Source organism: Ochotona princeps, chromosome 33 (genome assembly GCF_030435755.1).
Source record: "Ochotona princeps isolate mOchPri1 chromosome 33, mOchPri1.hap1, whole genome shotgun sequence".
Taxonomy (NCBI): Eukaryota; Metazoa; Chordata; class Mammalia; order Lagomorpha; family Ochotonidae; genus Ochotona; species Ochotona princeps.
Window position 1 is genome coordinate 5747427 of NC_080864.1, and position 18736 is coordinate 5766162.

General features: G+C 63.6%; 1 protein-coding gene across 3 annotated transcripts; it reads left to right on the forward strand.

Moving 5' to 3' along the window:
- Positions 1–3078: 3078 nt before the first annotated feature.
- Positions 3079–18203, forward strand: ADAMTS10 (ADAM metallopeptidase with thrombospondin type 1 motif 10). 3 transcript variants are annotated; one of them, XM_058658150.1, is made up of 26 exons: positions 3080–3219; positions 4827–4948; positions 5786–5980; positions 6166–6515; positions 6847–7003; positions 8714–8931; positions 10014–10097; positions 10187–10332; positions 10586–10629; positions 10740–10845; positions 10946–11092; positions 11196–11337; positions 12359–12466; positions 12702–12847; positions 12955–13018; positions 13577–13679; positions 14143–14276; positions 14975–15098; positions 15482–15562; positions 15650–15813; positions 15889–16015; positions 16309–16438; positions 16903–17107; positions 17264–17440; positions 17529–17691; positions 17957–18203. In XM_058658150.1, the coding sequence occupies exons 3-26, from the start codon at positions 5893–5895 to the stop codon at positions 18064–18066; spliced, it is 3318 nt and encodes a 1105-aa protein (XP_058514133.1). In that variant the 5' UTR covers positions 3080–3219; positions 4827–4948; positions 5786–5892; the 3' UTR covers positions 18067–18203. The 3 variants fall into 3 exon arrangements, with proteins under 3 accessions (XP_058514136.1, XP_058514133.1, XP_058514134.1); XM_058658151.1 differs by having other exon boundaries at positions 3200–3213; XM_058658153.1 differs by lacking the exon at positions 17957–18203 and having other exon boundaries at positions 3079–3219; positions 16313–16438; positions 17529–17667.
- The last annotated feature ends 533 nt before the right edge of the window (positions 18204–18736 follow it).

Consider the following 18736-nt stretch of genomic DNA (forward strand, 5'->3'; position numbering starts at 1 on the left):
CACACAGAGGTTCCCCCTCAGTGACTCCTCCAGGGCCTCCAAGGGCCTCTCGGCCTCTCCTGTCATCCCCCCCACCCCTCCCAGCGTCAGGTGCAGGGGCCCAAGACTTTGGACCATCCTTGACTGCTTTCCCAGGCCGCAAGCAGAGGGCATCTGGTCTACCCCAGAGTGGGTGGACATCCCAGTCAGAGGAACTCTGCTGTAGTTCCTTGCCCATACTGTGCCTCATTCTGACCCAGTCTCTCCGTTCACATCTGTTGAGTAATGGCATCAGGGTCCCTGTTTGGGAGTACTGGTAAGACGCCATCTGGGGAGCCCAGTGCAGTGGCCTAGTGGCTAAAGTCCTCGTCTTACATGTGCCGGGATGCCGTATGGGCACCCGTTTGTATCCCAGCTGCTCCACTTCCCATCCAGCTCCCTGCCTGTGGCCTGGGAAAGCAGTGGAGGACGGCCCAAAGCCTTGGGGACCCTGCACCCGCGTGGGAGATCCGGAAGGAGCTCCTGGCTCTTGGCTTCGGATCAGCTCAGCTCTGGCTGTTGCGGCCACTTGGAGAGTGAACCAGTGGATGGAAGATCTTTCTCTCTGTCTCTCCTCCTCTGTATAGATCTGACTTTGTAATAAAAATAAATAAATGTGTTTTTTTTTTAAAAAGTAAATAAATAAATGAACGAACGTGGCCTCCGCCTGGGAGAGCAGGGTTTTTGGATAGCAAATTCTGCTCCCTGCTAGTGTGCCCGGGAGAGCAGCCGCGGGCAGTACAAGTAACCCTGCACCCACGTGGGAAGCCTGGAGGGTGCACCTGGCTCCCTGCTTGAGCCCATCTCAGCACTGCTTCAGCAGGGAGCAGGATGGGAAGCGCAGGGATCCCTACGCCACAATGCTAACCCCCTCCCCCCGGTGAAAGAGGTCACCCCTCAACACGGCCATGCCCTGGCACCCAGGGGGGCCACCCCCAAAGCTTTGCTCTTTACACAAATGGGATCTTCATTGCGCCTCCCTGTGGCATCTCTGGAATACTGCACCCTTTTACTCCCCCAAGACAGGCGGTCAGGGCAAGGCTACAGCAGTCCTGCACCTACAGGGGCAACCCCTCACCAGCCACCCCAACACCTGCCCGCTTCCGAACATTCAAGTCACAAGGTCAACCTCGCCTTCTCGGGAGCCTCACTGCTCTCAAGGTCCCCCACTCTGAGTACCAAGTCGGGGTTCAGGCCCTCCTGTGTCCGGCGACACTCCTATGTCCGGGGACGCCGTCAAAAGAGCCACTCACAATAACACCTCCTCCTTCTTACACACGGATGGGGGAGGCTCGTCCAGGACCGGCAAGCTGGCGCAGTACACTAAACTACCACCTGCATTCCACGGGAGCGCAGGTTCAAGTCCCGGCTACTCAACTTCCCATCTAGCTCCCTGCTCATGCTACCCAGGAAAGCAATCAAAGATGCCCCAAGTGTTTAGACCCCTGCACCTACATAGGAGACCCGGAAGAAGCCCCCTGGCTCCTGGCTTCGGACCAAGCCCAGACCTAGCTGTCACAGACATTAGGGGAGTGAACCAATAGACAGAAGAGCTCTTTCTCTCTCCCCTCCTCTCTCTGTCGTATAACTCTTCGTTTCAAATAAGTAACAAATCCTTTTTATAAAAGGAAACCCATATTTATGTGCCTTACGTCTTTAAAAAAAAAAAAAGTCCAGCTCGTTCAGGGTTCAAACAAGGACAGTTTTCATGCCATCAGCCTCTTCTGTCTGGTGCCGGGACAGAAGAGGGACCTCGGACTGTCGTCTCAGATGGAACTCCGATACCACACAGGATCCAAAGCTCTCCCCCCACACACAGGGTTGCTTATGGGGGGGGGGGTGGGCAGCAGGGCTCAGCGGCAGTGCCAGCGCCCTGAGGAGCAGATAAGAGGGAGGACACAGGAAAGCATTCTAGAAAGAATAACAGGTCTCCCAGCTAGGCAGCGGCAAATGCCCATCTCTAAAGGGCATCTCCAGGGACAGGTGGCCGACCCAGCCCCTCACCCCACCCGCTGTCAACCCTCCCAGGGACCCCTGCGGACAGCCTTCAAGAACAATGGGGAAGACGGCCTAGGGTCTAAGGGTGAACAGGCAGCCCGCATCAGCCTGAGATGCGGGAGTCTAAAGGCTTGCTCTTTTAGGGGGAGCCTGGGGTGGGGAGAGGGGTGCAGTGTTGATCCAGTCTGGCCTAAAGCCCCCCTCAAAAGCCTGCAGGAAGGGCACTGGGGGCTTAGGGAGAGCATCCTGCCCAAGACAGGTACCCTGGTGGTCATTCGCTCTACCTGTCCCCTGCTGGGGGGCCAGGCCTGGAGACACCCTAGAGGTTCTGGCCACTTGGGGGTTCCAGGTCCCAGCCCTGGCAGACACCCTCATTCTGGCATCAGTTCCTTCTCTCACTCTGCCCTTCCACACCAACCCCCGCCCTTCTTCTGGCCTCAGCTTCCTCATCTGTGAAATGGGACCAGCCAGGCGCAGCCTCACAGTGGCAGGAGTGAGAAGCGTGTGCGTGGGAGGGGGTGCCCAGGCAGGCCCACCCCCCCAACAGATTGAAGCCCCTTAAGAAAGGAGAGGAGAGCTCCGGGGGGAGCCTTCGGACCGTGCCTGGCACAAGGGGAAGCGCCCAGCCAGGCTCCTTGGAACAAGCACCAACTCTTCAATAACCAACAGCTGTTGCTGCAAGGAGGAGGGACAGAGTGCTCCCCTCCCTTCCCCCATCCGGCCACCCCATCGCTCCTCCCGCGAGGGGTGGGGGTGGACAAGGGAGCCCACCCAACGTGCCTGCCCGCTCCCCCACCTCCTCCCCTTCCTCCTCTCCTCCCAGCTCCCGCCCATCATCCCCCCCCTCCTCCTCCACCTCGCCTTCCTCCTCCCCAGTTCCCCCGCGCCCTCCCCCTGCGATGGGGGCGCCCATCCCGGAGTTCCCGGGTCCCCCTGGCTGGGATCCAGTGCGCGGCCCAGGCCTGCCAGCCGGCCGGCGGCGACGACAGTGGCAGGCGGGGTTTCTGGCCGCGCGGGGTTTAGGGTTTTTTTTGTTGTTTTTTATAACCCTGGCAGGCGGCTCAGGAAGTGCCTTCCCGGCGCCCCCTCCCCCGGCCACGCCGCCGCGCGCGCTTGCTCCCTCCCTTCCTGCGCGCGGGGCGGCGAGACGGCGGCGGCGGCCACGACGCACTGGAGGACCCCTCGGCGGAGGCGCAGGTAGCGGTTGCGGGTGCGCGGGGGGCCGCGGCGAGGCTGCTGCGGGATTTTGTGTGGCTGCCCAGCCCTGCGTCGTGTAGGCGCGTGATGGATGTCCCCGAGGGCGCACGGCCTGGTGTGTGTGCATGTGTGTGTGTGTGTGTGTGCGTGTGTGCGTGCGCACGCGGGGCAGGGAGTAGGCCTGCGAGTCCATAACTAGTGGAGCCTTGTGTCTGCCGGGGGTTGGGGGGGGTGCCCAGCTGCAGGCCGCCCACTGCTTACGTGTCTGCCTGTAGGCCTGCAGGGCCGCCCGGTGGTGTCTGTCCTTAGGGTGCACACCGTGTGTCTGAGCGCAGGCCTGGGGTTGTGTGTGTCCGTGTGTATACACAGCAGCTGGGGGGGGGGGTGTTTGTGCGTTCCTTGTCTCTCTGTGTGTACTCGCTGAGGTCAGAGGAGGTGTGTGTCCGTGTGTGATGTGTGTAGCTTTAGGTGTGTCTGCGTGCAACAGCTGTATGTGCGCTGAGCGGGTCTCCAGCTGTGCGCTTGGGTCTGTGTGTCCGTGCGTCTCGTGCGTGCGCTGCGTGTCTTGTGTATCCCGTGTGTGTCCGCACACTGTGTGTGGGTGTTTGTGTCTGTGCACTGAGTGTGTGTCTCCAGCTGTGTGTGCATCTCCGTGTGTCTCTGTGTGTCTATGCATGAGGTGTGTGTGCGTTTTGGGTGTTTCCTCGTTTGTGACTGTGCAGGCACTGAGTGTGTACTGTGTGTTTGTGTCTGTGCTGTCTTGTGTGGACTTTGTGTGCCCTGAGACTCAGTGTGTCTAGGGTGGGATGGCGCCGCCCACTTCCCTGGAGAGTTCACCCAGCCACGGCCACCGCCGTCACCGCCATCCCTGGGTCTGTCTGTCTCAGCAGTGGCGGCAACCCAGGCCTCTAATTAGCAGCTGGCTGCTGGCTGCTGGCTGAGGGTTGGGTGAGGGAAGAGCTGCAGGGAAACCCGGGGGTCCGGTCGGGGGGGGGGGGGCGCTTTTCTTGGCCCTTTGTCTACTCCTCTGGGCCAGATGTGCAGCCAACCTGTACCTGGGCAGACCCGGGCGGCTGCGCCCCGGGGTGCCCCAGCGCAGGCAGGAGGTCTGGGTGTGGGTGTGCAGCTGGGATCCGCCCAGGATCCCAGGGTTGGATACAGCCTCAGCCTCTCTAAGGCATTTCCTCCTGCCTCCCAGGCGGGCAGCGCCTCCCTCCTGCCCTGTGGCAGGAGGAGCTGGGGACAGCACCGCACCCCCTGTACACACCCACTGACAGACACACACACAGGCACACATACATGTATCCTCGCGTGGAGACCTAAGACACGTGTGTGCACACAGTACATTCTTACACACCCACCTACTCCTTTTTGGGGTCCCCTTGCCCTGCCCCCTTGGGTCACTGTCCCAACCTGACCCCCGGCCCCCCCTTCCCCTGTCCTGTCCCCGACAGACTCCTGTCTGTGGTCAGGAGCCAGGAGACCTGGCTTTGGGAGTCGTGAGAGCCTCCAAGGACGGGCCATCCAGAGCCTGCAGGGTGGGTTGGAGTGGCAACTTGACCTGCAAGGAGACCACCCCAGCTCCTCCTTTCTGCCCGCTCCTCCCTGCCCAGGCCCTACACAAAGGGAAACTGAGGCACAAGGAGCCCCACAGGCAGTAGGTGGCTGCGGGAAGGATCCGCTCAGGGAGTCTGGCACCTCAGCACCCACCGAGCCCCGCCCCGCCTCCCAAAAGGTAAAACTTCTAGCATCTGGGAGTGACTCCCCCCTCCCATCAATGGCCGGTGAAGTGTGTTGGGGGCTCGGGGAGGCACGGAGAGAAGAAGAGGGGGTCGCTTCCCGGGCAGCAGCTTGGAGAACACTCGGCTCCCTCGCCTACAGCCCACACTGCCCTGTTTGGGGATGAACTTGGGAGACTTGGCTGGGCTGCAAAGCAAACAGCCAGTGATTAAGGGAAAGGGCGGGCCGCAGAGCCGGGAAGGTTTGGCTCCAGGCAGGCGGCCGGGAGTGGTGGTGGCGGTGGCAGCCGCACAGGCTATGGCTAGGCAGACTCCGGAGGGTAGGTCAGCCTAGCCAGGAGGAGCCACCTTCCCCACCGCCCCCACTGCACCTCCCATGGCCTCCAGGCCCGAGCAGGTGGCCCGGGGAGCCAGGGCTGCCCTTGGTGGCCAGTCAGTGATGTTGCTCCCAGCTCAGGGACAGAGAGCCAGGTGCTGGACATCACAGGCCTCGGCGTATCTTGTGCCAGCTGCGCCCCTGGCTGCTGCTGCTGCTGCTGCCCTCTGCCTGGGTCCCGGGAAGCCCCTCCCTCCTGGACAGATGCACCTGTTGTCTTTCCATCTCTGCTCTTGTCCTTCTTTTGTGGTGGGGAGGGAAGAGGAGCAGGGGGCTCCAGAGGGGAGAGGGGGCTGCCCTAGGGTGGGGTGGTAAGGAGAGGGAGGAAGAGCCAGGCCCCCCCTGAGCCACACCTTTGGGTGGAGCCTCTGCCCTGAGCCACTCCCCTCTGGGCGGAGCCATCATCCTGAGCCACTCCCTCCTGGACAGAGCCTCCATCATCCGCTGCTTCTCCCAGGTGTCCAGTGATGAGGCTGTCCAGGCTGTGAGCCGGGGAGGGAAGGCAGTGCTGTGAAGGCTGCCGGCAGCCGGGGCTGGGGAGAGACATGTGGACACGCAGCTGCCATGCCTTCTGCCTGCCAGTTCTTCCGCTGGGCCCTCGCCCTGGGGCTGGGCCTCACGCTCCAGGCCATACATGCCTTCCGATCTCAAGGTAAGGGGCAAGGAGTTGTAGCAGGATGAGAGGGGCAGTAGTGGAGGGATGGAAAGACTGGGCTGAGCTGGGCTGGGCTGGGCTGAGCTGGGAGGCAATGGGGGGGCGGGGACAGGAGAAGCTCCCCAGCCTGTTACCAAGGCTGGCATCAGAGCCCACCCCTTTGCCCCCGTCCCCTGGCACAGGTGAGTTCCTGTCCAGTCTGGAAAGTTATGAGATCGCCTTCCCTGCCCGAGTGGACCACAACGGGGCACTGCTGGCCTTCTCAGCGCCTGCACCCTCCCGGAGGCGACGGCGAGGTGCCGGGACCACAGCTGAGGCCCGCCTGTACTACAAGGTGTCCTCGCCCAGCACCCACTTCCTGCTGAACCTGACCCACAGCCCCCATCTGCTGGCGGGGCACGTTTCCGTGGAGTACTGGACACGGGAGGGCCTGGCCTGGCAGAGGGCCGCCAGGCCTCACTGCCTCTACGCTGGACACCTGCAGGGGCAGGCCGGCAGCTCCCATGTGGCCATCAGTACCTGTGGGGGCCTGGTAAGCTGAGGATTGTGGGAAGCGCGGGAGGTGGGGAGTGAGTCAGACAGATAGGTCAGAGGGGGGACTAACACGGTGGGATGGATCCTTGGGGGTGCCGCTTTGTCTGTGCTTGGGGGTGCTGCTGAAGCGATGCACAGAGCAACGATTGTAGCCAAACAGAATAAGATGAAATACATCCCAAGAAATGACAAAGGAAAAGGCACTGTGAACCCAGCGTGAGACCCCCAAGGGCAGAGCAGTTTGCGGGGAGACCCTGGGACTTGAGAGGCGAGGCTTGCTCCCAGCTGCCTGTCACTGCCCCTCATCACTGCCACCACTTCTCCCCCAGCATGGCCTGATTGTGGCTGATGAAGAAGAATATCTAATTGAGCCCCTGCAGGGCGGGTCCAAGGGCCCCCGGAGCCCCGAAGAAAGTGGCCCCCACGTGGTGTACAAGCGCTCCTCCTTGCGCCACCCCCACCTGGACACAGCCTGTGGAGTCAGAGGTATGGATGGGCGGCAGGTGTCAGGGTTGAGAGGGAGACTCAAGGTGGTGGGGTTTTGGCAGTACAGCCACCTGCCAGGCCGGGGGAGAGTCGGGAGGCAGCCAGCCAGTCCGGCAATGGGTGGGACAGCCAGGCAGGTGCACAGGCTGCTTGTAGCAGATCCAGGGGAGAGCCATTGTGCCTCTGGTGTCTAATTAAGGAGGGAGGGAGAGGTTGCATCCCACAGCCAGTTAACTGTGCAGGGCCAGGAGTGCGCACGAATGCTGGACCATCCGCTGTACCCCCACGAGCAGTGCTGTGGTAACAGAGCCAGCGTGAGGGCCAGGGAGGGGGACGAAGGCTCCGAGTGTGAGGTCAGCAGATGTGGGAGATGCTTCTGGAAGTTCATGAGAAAATGGAATTTTAGGGGTGAGCATGGAGCAAGCCAGGCTCCGGCTCCAGACTCCAGCACCCTATTGATACACAGCCTGGGAGGTAGCAGGTGGCAGCTCCAAGTGGCTGAGTCACCCATGTGGGAGACCCAGATGGAGTTCCAGGCTCCTGGCTTCAGCCTGGCCCGACCTCAGCTCGTGCAGACGACATTTGGGGGGTGTGTGTGTGTGTGTCTTTAAAATAAATGTAGTAAGTTGGGTTTTTTTTTAATAGCCTCATTTTTTTCATAGTGCACATTTTTCATAAGATTTTTGGAGACCCCCTAGGCATGCATGGATTTAAAAATATTTTTTTGCACCAATATAAATGTCTCTTTGCATTCGCTTCCCATGAACACTTTCTGGTTTTTTAATTGTTTTTGGAAGATTTATCTATCTGAAAGGCAGAATTACAGAGAGGGGAAGGCAGAGAGAGAGAGAGAGAGCTTCCATCCGCTGGTTCACTCCCCAAGGGCCTGCCATGACAGAGGATGGACCATGCTAAAACCTGCTTTCCCAGGTGCGCTAACAGAGAGCTAGATCGTAAATGGAGCAGCCGGGACTTGAACCGGTGCTCACATGAGGTTATGGCCTTGCAGGCGGTAGCTTGACCCTCTGTGCCACAACGCCGTCCCCGCCCCCCCCGCACCCCCGTGAATTTTTTGTGGTCACATGTCTGACCGCCGCCAGTTGTATCTGCGGGAGCTAGATGATGTTGGAGTGTAGGAGGCCGAAAGTGGGCCGTGCCTTGATCAGAAAGCTGGTATCCAAGCACACAGCAGAGAAGACGCGACAGGTGCCTCCCACACACCAAGTGCTGCCAGTCACACCAAAGGCCATTCCTTAGCACGCAGGTGTTTGGCCAAACCCCAGGGACCTGTGGCCGCCTGGTCACTACAAGTTCACGTGCTAGAGCAGTAAGCCATGGGGATACCTTGGCCAGCCACCCGATAGAGTCAAGACACCAAGCAGCCAGACCGAACGTTCGGGCAGCAGGGTTCTGCGGTGCCAGGATGCCCTGTAGCTGGAGCAAGTGATCTGGCCACCTGTGTGGCAGGCGAGGTGTGAGTCGGGTTGTTAGGGACAGTAGGAGTGGGCAGTTGTGCACCACTGCACGGACTCATGGACACGCACGATGCAGTTACACACACTTACTCGCATGCGCCACTCACCGCTACACGTGTGTACATACATGTACCATGCACACACATGAAGTGTGCACACGTGAATATGGGTGCATGCGCAGGGGTGCACACAGTGGAAGAGTGAAGGGGCCTCCTGTCTGTGCTGGCTCCCACAGACGAGAAGCCGTGGAAGGGGCGACCCTGGTGGCTGCGCAGCCTGAAGCCACCGCCTGCCCGGCCCCCGGGGAACGAGACGGAGAGAGGCCAGCCGGGTCTGAAACGTTCCGTGAGCCGGGAACGCTACGTGGAGACGCTGGTGGTGGCCGACAGGATGATGGTGGCCTACCACGGGCGCCGCGACGTGGAACAGTACGTGCTGGCCATCATGAGCATTGTAAGTGCCCCCCCTCCCTGGGCATGCTGCCCCACTGCCCTCGCCCTGGGGTGTCCCCCTCCCTACCCCGGGCAACGGAAGGAGGAGAGGACCTGCAGGCGGCCATGATGGGGGACAAGGCATAGGGATGCGTAACCACAAAGTTCAAGCAAACCCCTCCTCTTGTGTGTCTTTGCTTGCCTAACCCATTTTGACCTTGCCAAGTGGGTGCCATTTCACAGAGGGGTGTGCTGAGGAAGGCAGTGGACGACAGCCCAAAGCCTTGGGACCCTGCACCCATGTGGGAGACCCGGAAAAAACTCCTGGCTTTGGATGGGCTCAGCTTCAGCCCTTACAGCCATTTGAAGAGTGAACCAGAGGATGAAAGATCTTTCTGTCTCTCCAATGAAAATAAATACATCTTTTAAAAATGTATTTGTTGGGCCCGGCGGCGTGACCTAGCAGCTGGGGTCCTCACCCTGAACGCGCCGGAATCCCATATGGGTGCCGGTTCTGATCCCGGCAGCTCCACTTCCCATCCAGCTCCCTGCCTGTGGCCTGGGAAAGCAGTGGAGGACGGCCCAAAGCCTTGGGACCCTGCACCCACGTGGGAGACCTGGAGGAAGTTCCTGGCTCCTGGCTTCGGATCGACTCAGTACCGGCCGTTGCGGCCACTTGGGGAGTGAATCATCGGATGGATGATCTTCCTCTCTGTCTTTCCTCCTCCCTGTATATCTGACTTTCCAATAAAAATAAATCTTTTTAAAAAAAAATGTATTTGTTGGAAAGAGTTACAGAGAGAAAGGGCTCACTCCCCAAATGGCTACGATAGCCGGGCTAGCCAAGGCCAATGGCGGCCGCCAGGAACTTCATCAGGGTGTTCTGTATGAATGGCAGGGACTAAGGCACTTGGATCGTCCTCCGCTGCTTTCCCAGGTGCATCCAGAGGGAGCCAGAAGGGAAGTGGGGCAGCTGGACTCGAACCGGCAACCCCTATGGGATGACGATGTCACAGGCGGAGGTTCTGAGCGCTGTGTCCGCGCTGCTGGCAGCAGCCCTGGGCTCCTCTTAAGACTTGGTCTCTCTTGTTTCTTGGAGGTCAGGTTGCCAAACTTTTCCAGGACTCAAGTCTGGGAAGCACCATAAACATCCTGGTCACGCGCCTCATCCTGCTCACAGAGGACCAGGTGCGCGCGAAGGGGCGACCCGACCCCTGCCCCTCTGCCACCCCTCTGCCCCTCCACCCCACACATACCTTACTCTGCGCATCCCTCAGCCCACCCTGGAGATCACCCACCACGCCGGCAAGTCCCTGGACAGCTTCTGTAAGTGGCAGAAATCCATCGTGAACCGCAGCGGCCATGGCAACGCCATCCCAGAGAGCGGCGTAGCCAATCATGACACTGCCGTGCTCATTACGCGGTGAGGGGCTCATTACGCGGAGCAGAGGGGGCGCATGGCTGCTGGTGGGAGAGGACAGGAGGGGAACACGGGCCACTCGCTCGCTTTGCCATGTATCCGGGCATTCCATCAGTCACTCGGTCGTGGACCACCACTAGGAACCCCCCCCAAAAGCTGGCCGGGGGTAGGGGAGTGGCACAAAGTACCAGAACTGGGTACCACGGCCCAGGCCCCTCACGGCCCATCTCTCTCTCTCTCTCTCCTCCCCCCCCAGATATGACATCTGCATCTATAAGAACAAGCCCTGTGGCACGCTAGGTACCCGAGCCCTGTCCTCCCCTCGCGTAGCCCAGGAGGTTGGAGAGGGGCTGAGAAGGGAGGAGAGGGAAGCAGAGCCAACGCCATGGTGATGCGCCCCTGTCTTCCAGGCCTGGCTCCCGTGGGCGGGATGTGCGAACGGGAGAGAAGCTGCAGCATCAACGAGGACATCGGGCTGGCCACGGCCTTCACCATCGCCCATGAGATCGGACACACGTGAGCCCCAGGGGTCACGGTTGGGCGGGGCAGGCTGGGCTGGAGAAGCCTGGGGAGAAGGGGTGCCGAGACACACCCCCAGCCTGCCCCTCTCCCCCAGATTTGGCATGAACCACGACGGTGTGGGAAACAGCTGCGGGGCCCGCGGCCAGGACCCAGCCAAGCTGATGGCTGCGCACATCACCATGAAGACCAACCCGTTCGTGTGGTCTTCGTGTAGCCGCGACTATATCACCAGCTTTCTGGAGTGAGGAGGCGCCCCCTTTCCAGCACCGCTACCCCTGCCTCCAGCCCCTTGAGGATGGGCCAAGGAGCCTGGGGTCCTTGACGGGGCTTTTGTGTCCCCGCAGCTCGGGCCTGGGGCTCTGCCTCAACAACCGGCCTCCCAGACAGGAGTTCGTGTACCCGACGGTGGCGCCCGGCCAGGCCTACGACGCCGACGAGCAGTGCCGGTTCCAGCATGGCGTCAAATCGCGTCAGTGTAAATACGGGGTAGAGCGAGCCTTCCTGCTTTCCTTCCTGGGAGGGGGGGCCGGGGGCACACGGGGCACCCCCTCCCTGGACTATGGGGGTGCATAGGGGCGGTGGAGGAGAGGGAGAGGGCGGGGGCGCAGGGGCAACCCACCGCAGCCCTACTCATGGGGGTATGGGAAGGGGTGGAGATGCGAGGAAGGGGTGGAGACCCATGGGGGTGCGTGGAGGGGTGGACATCCGGGGAGGGGGCGGGGCAGGGCCACTTGGTATATGGGGACAAGCAAAGGCTCTTGGAATTCCAGACTCGTGGTTTGAGGGCTGAGCTGGGGTCGGGGGAGAGACCTCTTTCTTGGGCAGTTTTCATGGCTCTCTGCCAAACCAGGAGGCTGTGATGTACATGAAGTGGCAATCCCCTCTCACCTGCTCACAGGCCCACTGGAGCCCCACTCTCTTAGGGAATGCTGGGACTGTCCCCTCCCAGCCACGGGGGGGGGGGGGATGCCAGCCTGTGCAGCTCGGTCAAGTGCAGCCTCCCCAGGCCAGCCCCAGCCTTATAAAGGAACCTCACCCTCAGCACACACGGGCAGACTCATCTATGTAATAAATGTAGCTGAAAGCTGGATCCAGCCCCCCTCTGCCTTACCCAGTACCAGGGCATCTTTCACATTTTTGCTGGACACGTGGGCATCAGGCTGCCCGTTCCTGCAGAGGAAATAGTACATCCGAGGAGAGGTTGTGTTTCAATTCAGAGTCAGGTGCTGCTCCAGTAGGCCTGGAACCGGAGGCTCTTATGTGTGGCTGGGTGCCTCCTGGTGAGGCAAGCGGGATTGGGCTTGGACCAAGCCAAAGGGTGGTCTACCTAGAAGCTAACTGGTAGAGAAGTCCCCTGCCCTGCCCTACCCTGCCGAGGGGAGCCCCAGGACAGTATTGCTGGGCACCAGCCCCACCCCCAGCTCCAAACCTGCAGTGAATGCATCGGTCGGGCTGCCCCAGGGAGGGAGGGCAGGGGTCGAGCTTGAGCGGGCATCTCGGCCCACAGGAGGTGTGCAGCGAGCTGTGGTGTCTGAGCAAGAGTAACAGGTGCATCACCAACAGCATCCCGGCCGCCGAGGGCACGCTGTGTCAGACGCACACCATCGACAAGGGAGTAAGTGCCTCTCCCCTCCCGGTCCCCGCTCTGGCCACGCCTTGCCCAGCTCTCTTAACTGGGCTCTCTTAACAGGCCACTCCTCCAGCCTGGTCACACCCCCATCCTGTCCAGTTCTGTCCATCCCCTAGCCCTGGCTGGGGTTGCCAAGTCGCGACCGGGGTTCCCTGTTGTCTAAAGAAAATCTGAGACCCCCCCACCCCCACCCCCACTACCACTACTTCCCCATTCGCAGTGGTGCTACAAGCGGGTGTGCGTCCCTTTCGGGTCTCGGCCAGAGGGCGTGGACGGGGCCTGGGGTCCGTGGACCCCCTGGGGCGACTGCAGCCGGACGTGCGGTGGTGGCGTCTCCTCTTCCAGCCGTCACTGTGACAGCCCCAGGTCAGCCCTCCGCACCTCCTCCCAGGGGAGCGGGGAGGCTCCCCATCCCCTGCCCCGTATGCTTCCCCAAACCCTATCTCCTGCGACCCCCCACCTCAATCTTCCAGGCCAACCATCGGGGGCAAGTATTGCCTGGGTGAGAGAAGACGACATCGTTCTTGCAATACTGATGTGAGTCTCCCCCAAAACCCTGCACCCCATCTTCAGCCACCTGCAGGGCCCCCTGCCCTCCATCTGCCCAGAGGGCCTGGGTGGGTTACCAGGGGAGTGGGGGAGTCTCACCTTGCTGGGAGGGGTTCCCACCCTCTCTCCAGAACCCTCCACAAACCTGCCGTCACAGCTGCCTGCACCCCCAGTGGCGGGGTCTGGGGTATACACAGGAGTTACGCACAGCTCCACTAAGTAAGAGGTTTGGAAGGGCTGGCCACACACACCTTGGCCTTCCATGTCCCCTGGGAGATTCACGGGCCCCTCACACTAATGGAGGATCTGGCACCTGCCTGTCTCAGTAGCCCAGGCGTCCTGCGCGGCTGGCCCCTGGCCTCTGCTCTGTGGCCTGGCCCCATTCAGGTGCACCCGGGACACCTGGCCCAGGTGATCAGCAGGCTAGTCTCCTCCTCCTGGACCACCACAGCCTCACACAGAAACAGCTCCAGCCCCCCCTCTAACCCAGGCCACCCCACCAAGCATCACCTCTCTGCTCTCCCTCTGTGGTGCCGCCCCCCCCAGGACTGTCCCCCGGGTTCCCAGGACTTCCGGGAAATGCAGTGCTCCGAGTTTGACAGCATCCCTTTCCGTGGGAAATTCTACACGTGGAAGACCTACCGAGGGGGTGAGCCGGCAGGGAGCTGGGGTCCCCACTGCCCCTGGAGCTGGGGTCCCCACTGCCCCTGGAACTGGGGACCCAGCTGTCCCTGGAGCTGGGGACCCAGCTGTCCCTTGGAGCTGGGGTCCCCGCTGCCGCTGGGGCTGGGGTCTTCACTGCCGCTGGGGCTGGGGTCCCCGCTGCTGCTGGAGCTGGGGTCTTCACTGCCCCTGGAGCTGGGGTCCCCGCTGCGACTGGAGCTGGGGTCCCCGCTGTCCCTGGAGTTGGGGTCCCCACTTTTGCTCGGGCTGGGGTCCCTGCTGCCGCTGGAGCTGGGGTCTTCACTGCCGCTGGGGCTGGGGTCTTCACTGCCGCTGGGGCTGGGGTCCCCGCTGCCCCTGGAGCTGGGGTCCCCACTTTCGCTCGGGCTGGGGTCCCCCACAGCCGCACCCCTGGGGGTCTGACGGGCCGTGCTCCCACCCCCCTACAGGGGGCGTGAAGGCCTGCTCGCTCACGTGCCTCGCAGAAGGCTTCAACTTCTACACGGAGAGGGCAGCGGCCGTGGTGGACGGGACGCCCTGCCGGCCGGACACAGTGGACATCTGCGTGAGCGGCGAATGCAAGGTGCCCGGGGAGGGGGCTTCCGGGGGCGGGGCTTCGGGACGGGACCTTGAGGGGGGCAGGACTACGGGGGTGGGGCCTCCGAGGGCGGGGCTTCCAGGGGTGGGACCTCGATGGTCCTCTGGGTGGGGCTTCCGGGGGCGGGGCTTCTGGGCGTGGGCTCGAGGGGCGTGGCTTCGGGACAGGACCTTGGGGTGGGGTTTCGGGGAGGGGCCTTGGGGCGGGGTGTCGAGGGGCAGGACTACGGGGCGGGGCCTCCGAGGGCGGGGCTTTCAGAGGCGGAGCTTCCAGGGGTGGGTCCTCTGATGGTCCTCTGGGTGGGGCCTCTGGTGGGCGGGCGTCAAGGGGCGTAGTTCAAGGGGAGCCTCCAGGGGCGGGGCATCTAGGGGAGGAGCTCGGGGCGGGCCAGTGAGGGCGGGGCTCCTGGGGTGTGGCCAGCAGGGGCGGGGCCACCAGGGCGGTGCTTCTGGGCATGGCTAGGGCGGGTCCAGCGAGGGGCAGGGCTTCTGGAGTGGCTCTGGGGGCGGGACCAGCGAGGGGCGTGTCCAGGAGCCGGGCTAGCGAGAGGCGGGCTCCAGGAGGGGTCCGGGCGTGGCCATCGAGGGCGGGGTCGATGAGGGGCGGGGCTAGCGAGGCGGGGTCTGTGGGGGCGTGGCCCGCGGGGCGGGGCTGAGGGCGCCTCCATCTTGCCCTCCCCTCAGCACGTGGGCTGTGACCGGGTCCTGGGCTCCGACCTGCGCGAGGACAAATGCCGCGTGTGCGGGGGCGACGGCAGCGCCTGCGAGACCATCGAGGGCGTGTTCAGCACGGCCGCCCCGGGGGCCGGTGAGCGGCCCGACCCCTACCCCGACCCCACCACAGACCCCACCCCACCCCCTACCCCTCTCCCTCCAGCTGGATGCATGGGGTGGCTGGCAGGGGCAGCTCCTCACCCTCTCCCCTCGCCAGAAAACACACTCTGTTCTCCGCGAGTGGCTCCGCTGGCCAGCCGGTGGCTCGGGGGGGACACGACGAACCCAAGCATCCTTCCCTCTGCATGGGGTGGGGGGCTCAGGCTGCGTCTGGGACAGGGGGCAGGGAGGACAGAGGGATGGTAGGCCGAGGGGCTGACCTGCGAGCTCCCCTGCCCAGGGTCCCAGGAGGGGACACAGGGCAGGGAGGACGTGGGTGGTGGGCCGAGGGGCTGACCTGCGAGCTCCCCTGCCCAGGGTATGAGGACGTCGTGTGGATCCCCAAAGGCTCCGTCCACATCTTCATCCAGGACCTAAACCTGTCCCTCAGTCACCTGGGTGAGCAGTGATGGTTAGCGGAGGAGGATGGGATGGGGGTGCAGGGTGCAGAGCCCAGGATTCTGAGCCCTGTCCTCTGTCCCCCAGCCCTAAAGGGGGACCAGGAATCCCTGCTGCTGGAGGGGCTGCCTGGGACCCCCCAGCCTCACCGCCTGCCGCTGGCGGGGACCACCTTTCAGTTGCGGCAGGGCCCCGGCCACACTCAGAGCCTGGAAGCCCTGGGACCCATCAACGCGTCTCTCATCGTCATGGTAACGGCGGGGCTGGGGGAGCACGCGGGGATCCCTCAGGGGGGAAGTGACGTTGGGCCGCTCCGCCCCCTGCAGGTGCTAGCCCGGACGGAGCTGCCCGCCCTGCGCTACCGCTTCAACGCGCCCATCTCCCGCGACGCCCTTCCGCCCTACTCCTGGCACTACGCGCCCTGGACCAAGTGCTCTGCGCAGTGCGCCGGCGGTGAGGCGGGGGCGGGGCGGGGGCGGGGCTGAGAGGTGTGGGTGGGGCCAGGGGCAGTGTGGGCGGCCCGTGGACGCTGGGGCGGGACATGCTGCCCCATGCTGCCCAGGCACGCCAGTGGACAATGGGGCGCCATCACCATGATGGGCGGGGCTGAGTGGGTAGGCGGGGTCGGGCCGGTGGGTGGGACCCGGCTGGGCCCTGGGGTGGAGCTTGAGCTTTGGCGGGGACTGTCCTGTGTGGGCGTGGCTGCGCCCGGTGGGCGGGGCTGAGCGGGCCCTCCCCTCCCCCAGGCAGCCAGGTGCAGGCCGTGGAATGCCGCAACCAGCTGGACAGCTCGGCCGTGGCCCCGCACCACTGCAGCGCCCACAGCAAGCTGCCCAAGAGGCAGCGCGCCTGCAACACGGAGCCCTGCCCGCCCGAGTGAGTGCCCGGGCAGCGTGGGGACGGAGTGGGGGGTCCCGGGGTCATGGTGATGGCGCCCCACTGTCCACCGGCGTGCCTGGGCAGCGTGGGGACGGAGTGGGGGGTCCCAGGGTCATGGTGATGGCGCCCCACTGTCCACCGGCGTGCCTGGGCAGCATGGGGGCAGAGTGGGGGTTCCCGGGGTCATGGTGATGGCGCCCCACTGTCCACCGGCGTGCCTGGGCAGCATGGGGCAGAGTGGGGGGTCCCGAGGTCATGGTGATGGCGCCCCATTGTCCACCTTAGCGCCTGGACAGCGTGGGGGCAGCGTGGGGGTCCCGGGGCCCGCAGAGTCGGGAGTATGGGCCCGGAGGATGCTGCCCAGGCCCCAAGAACCCTGGGATGCTGGCAGTGGTGGGGTGGGAAGGGCTGTGGGGTCGTCTGGCCCACTCTGTCCACTCAGGCCCGCATGCCCCCTACAGCTGGGTCGTGGGGAACTGGTCACGCTGCAGCCGCAGCTGCGATGCGGGAGTGCGCAGCCGCTCCGTCGTGTGCCAGCGCCGCGTGTCCGCCGCCGAGGAGAAGGCGCTGGACGATAGCGCCTGCCCGCAGCCACGCCCGCCGGTGCTGGAGGCCTGCCAGGGACCCGCGTGCCCACCCGAGTGGGTGGCCCTCGACTGGTCGGAGGTCAGCCAGCTGTGCTCCCCAGAGATGGCAGGGGTGGCAGGGCCTGGGGTGACCTGGACGAGGGAGGGACTGCCCAGGGCCTGGGGTGACCTGGACAGGAGAGGGATGGCTGGGGGACTCACCTCCTTGCGCACCTCCCACCGTCTCCTCCCACAGTGCACCCCCAGCTGCGGGCCTGGCCTCCGCCATCGTGTTGTCCTCTGCAAGAGCGCTGACCACCGGGCCACATTACCCCCCACGCAATGCCCGCCCACCTCCAAACCACCGGCCACCATGCGCTGCAACCTGCGGCGCTGCCCACCTGCCCGCTGGGTGACGGGCGAGTGGGGGGAGGTAAAACAGGATGGGGGTGGGGTGGGGTGGGGGAGAGCGCCCGTGGGCAGCTCAGCCCTGTGCCCACCCACACCCTCATGCCCCCCAGTGCTCGGTGCAGTGCGGCTTCGGGCAGCAGCAGCGCTCCGTGCACTGCAGCGGCCACACCGGGCAGCCCTCCCACGAGTGCCCCGAGGCTATACGGCCACCTGCCACACAGCAATGCGAGGCCAAGTGCGAGAGCCCGCCGCCTCCGGGGGACGGCCCTGAAGGTCTGTGGGGCCCTGGGCTGGGGGCACGAGGAGGGGTGCCCTGACCATTGTCCCAGCGGGGTGATGGGGAAGGGGACGCAGGTCTATCTATATCCCCTTCCCACCCACAGAGTGTCCCTGTATTCAGATACGATGTAGACACCTGTCGCTTTTCTAGAAGCTTCCATGGGCTTGGCCCATGCCCCACATCTGAGGGCGTGTTGGGCAGGGAGGGGCACTGTGACCCCATTGTTACCCCCCTCTTCTCCCCTCTTCCCCCTGGCAGAGTGCAAGGACGTGAACAAGGTGGCCTACTGCCCCCTGGTGCTCAAATTCCAATTCTGCAGCCGAGCCTACTTCCGCCAGATGTGTTGCAAGACATGCCAGGGCCGCTAGGCGGGCGTGGGGCACCCAGAGCCACATCTGGGGCGACTCCCCAGCTGCCCCCCTGGGTGGCCCAGCCTGCAGGGGGGAGCCCCAGGGGCCGTGGAGGAACTGGCTGTGGAGGAAATTATTTATTGGGACTCCCCTGCAGGGCTCCGAGCTTCACCAGTGTCCCGTGTCCATGGTGGGGCTGAGGAAGGCTCAGCTGTTCACCCCAGCACCTTTTGCACCCACCTTTGGGGAAGCCAGTGCGCCCCCTACACCGCCACCCCGTGATCAGAAACGCTGACTGTGAAGTGGGGGGGTGTGGAGGGTGAGGGGTGGCTACTGGGGCGGGGTCTGCACTGCCCTGTGTCTGCACTGTGACCTGGGGCGTTGAGCTGACCCCAGCCCCTGTCCGCCTGCCCCTGCACACCCACGCAGGAAAGCGGGGGAAGGGGTCACCCCACCATCCAGGCCACCCCTACCATGGTGCTAACGGGCTCTGTCCTGAGTCCATCAATAAAGTCCTGTCTGGTGTACACGCCAGGTGCTTGTATCTCTCTGTGGGACCCCCGGTGTCCCATAGGAGTTGGGCGCCGGGTAGCAGGAAGACAAGTGTACCGTTCTGCACCGTGCCCCAAGGTGACGCCCTCGGGCCTGAGGTTTTCCCCGCTGACTGCATAGGAGGTGCCCCACCCAC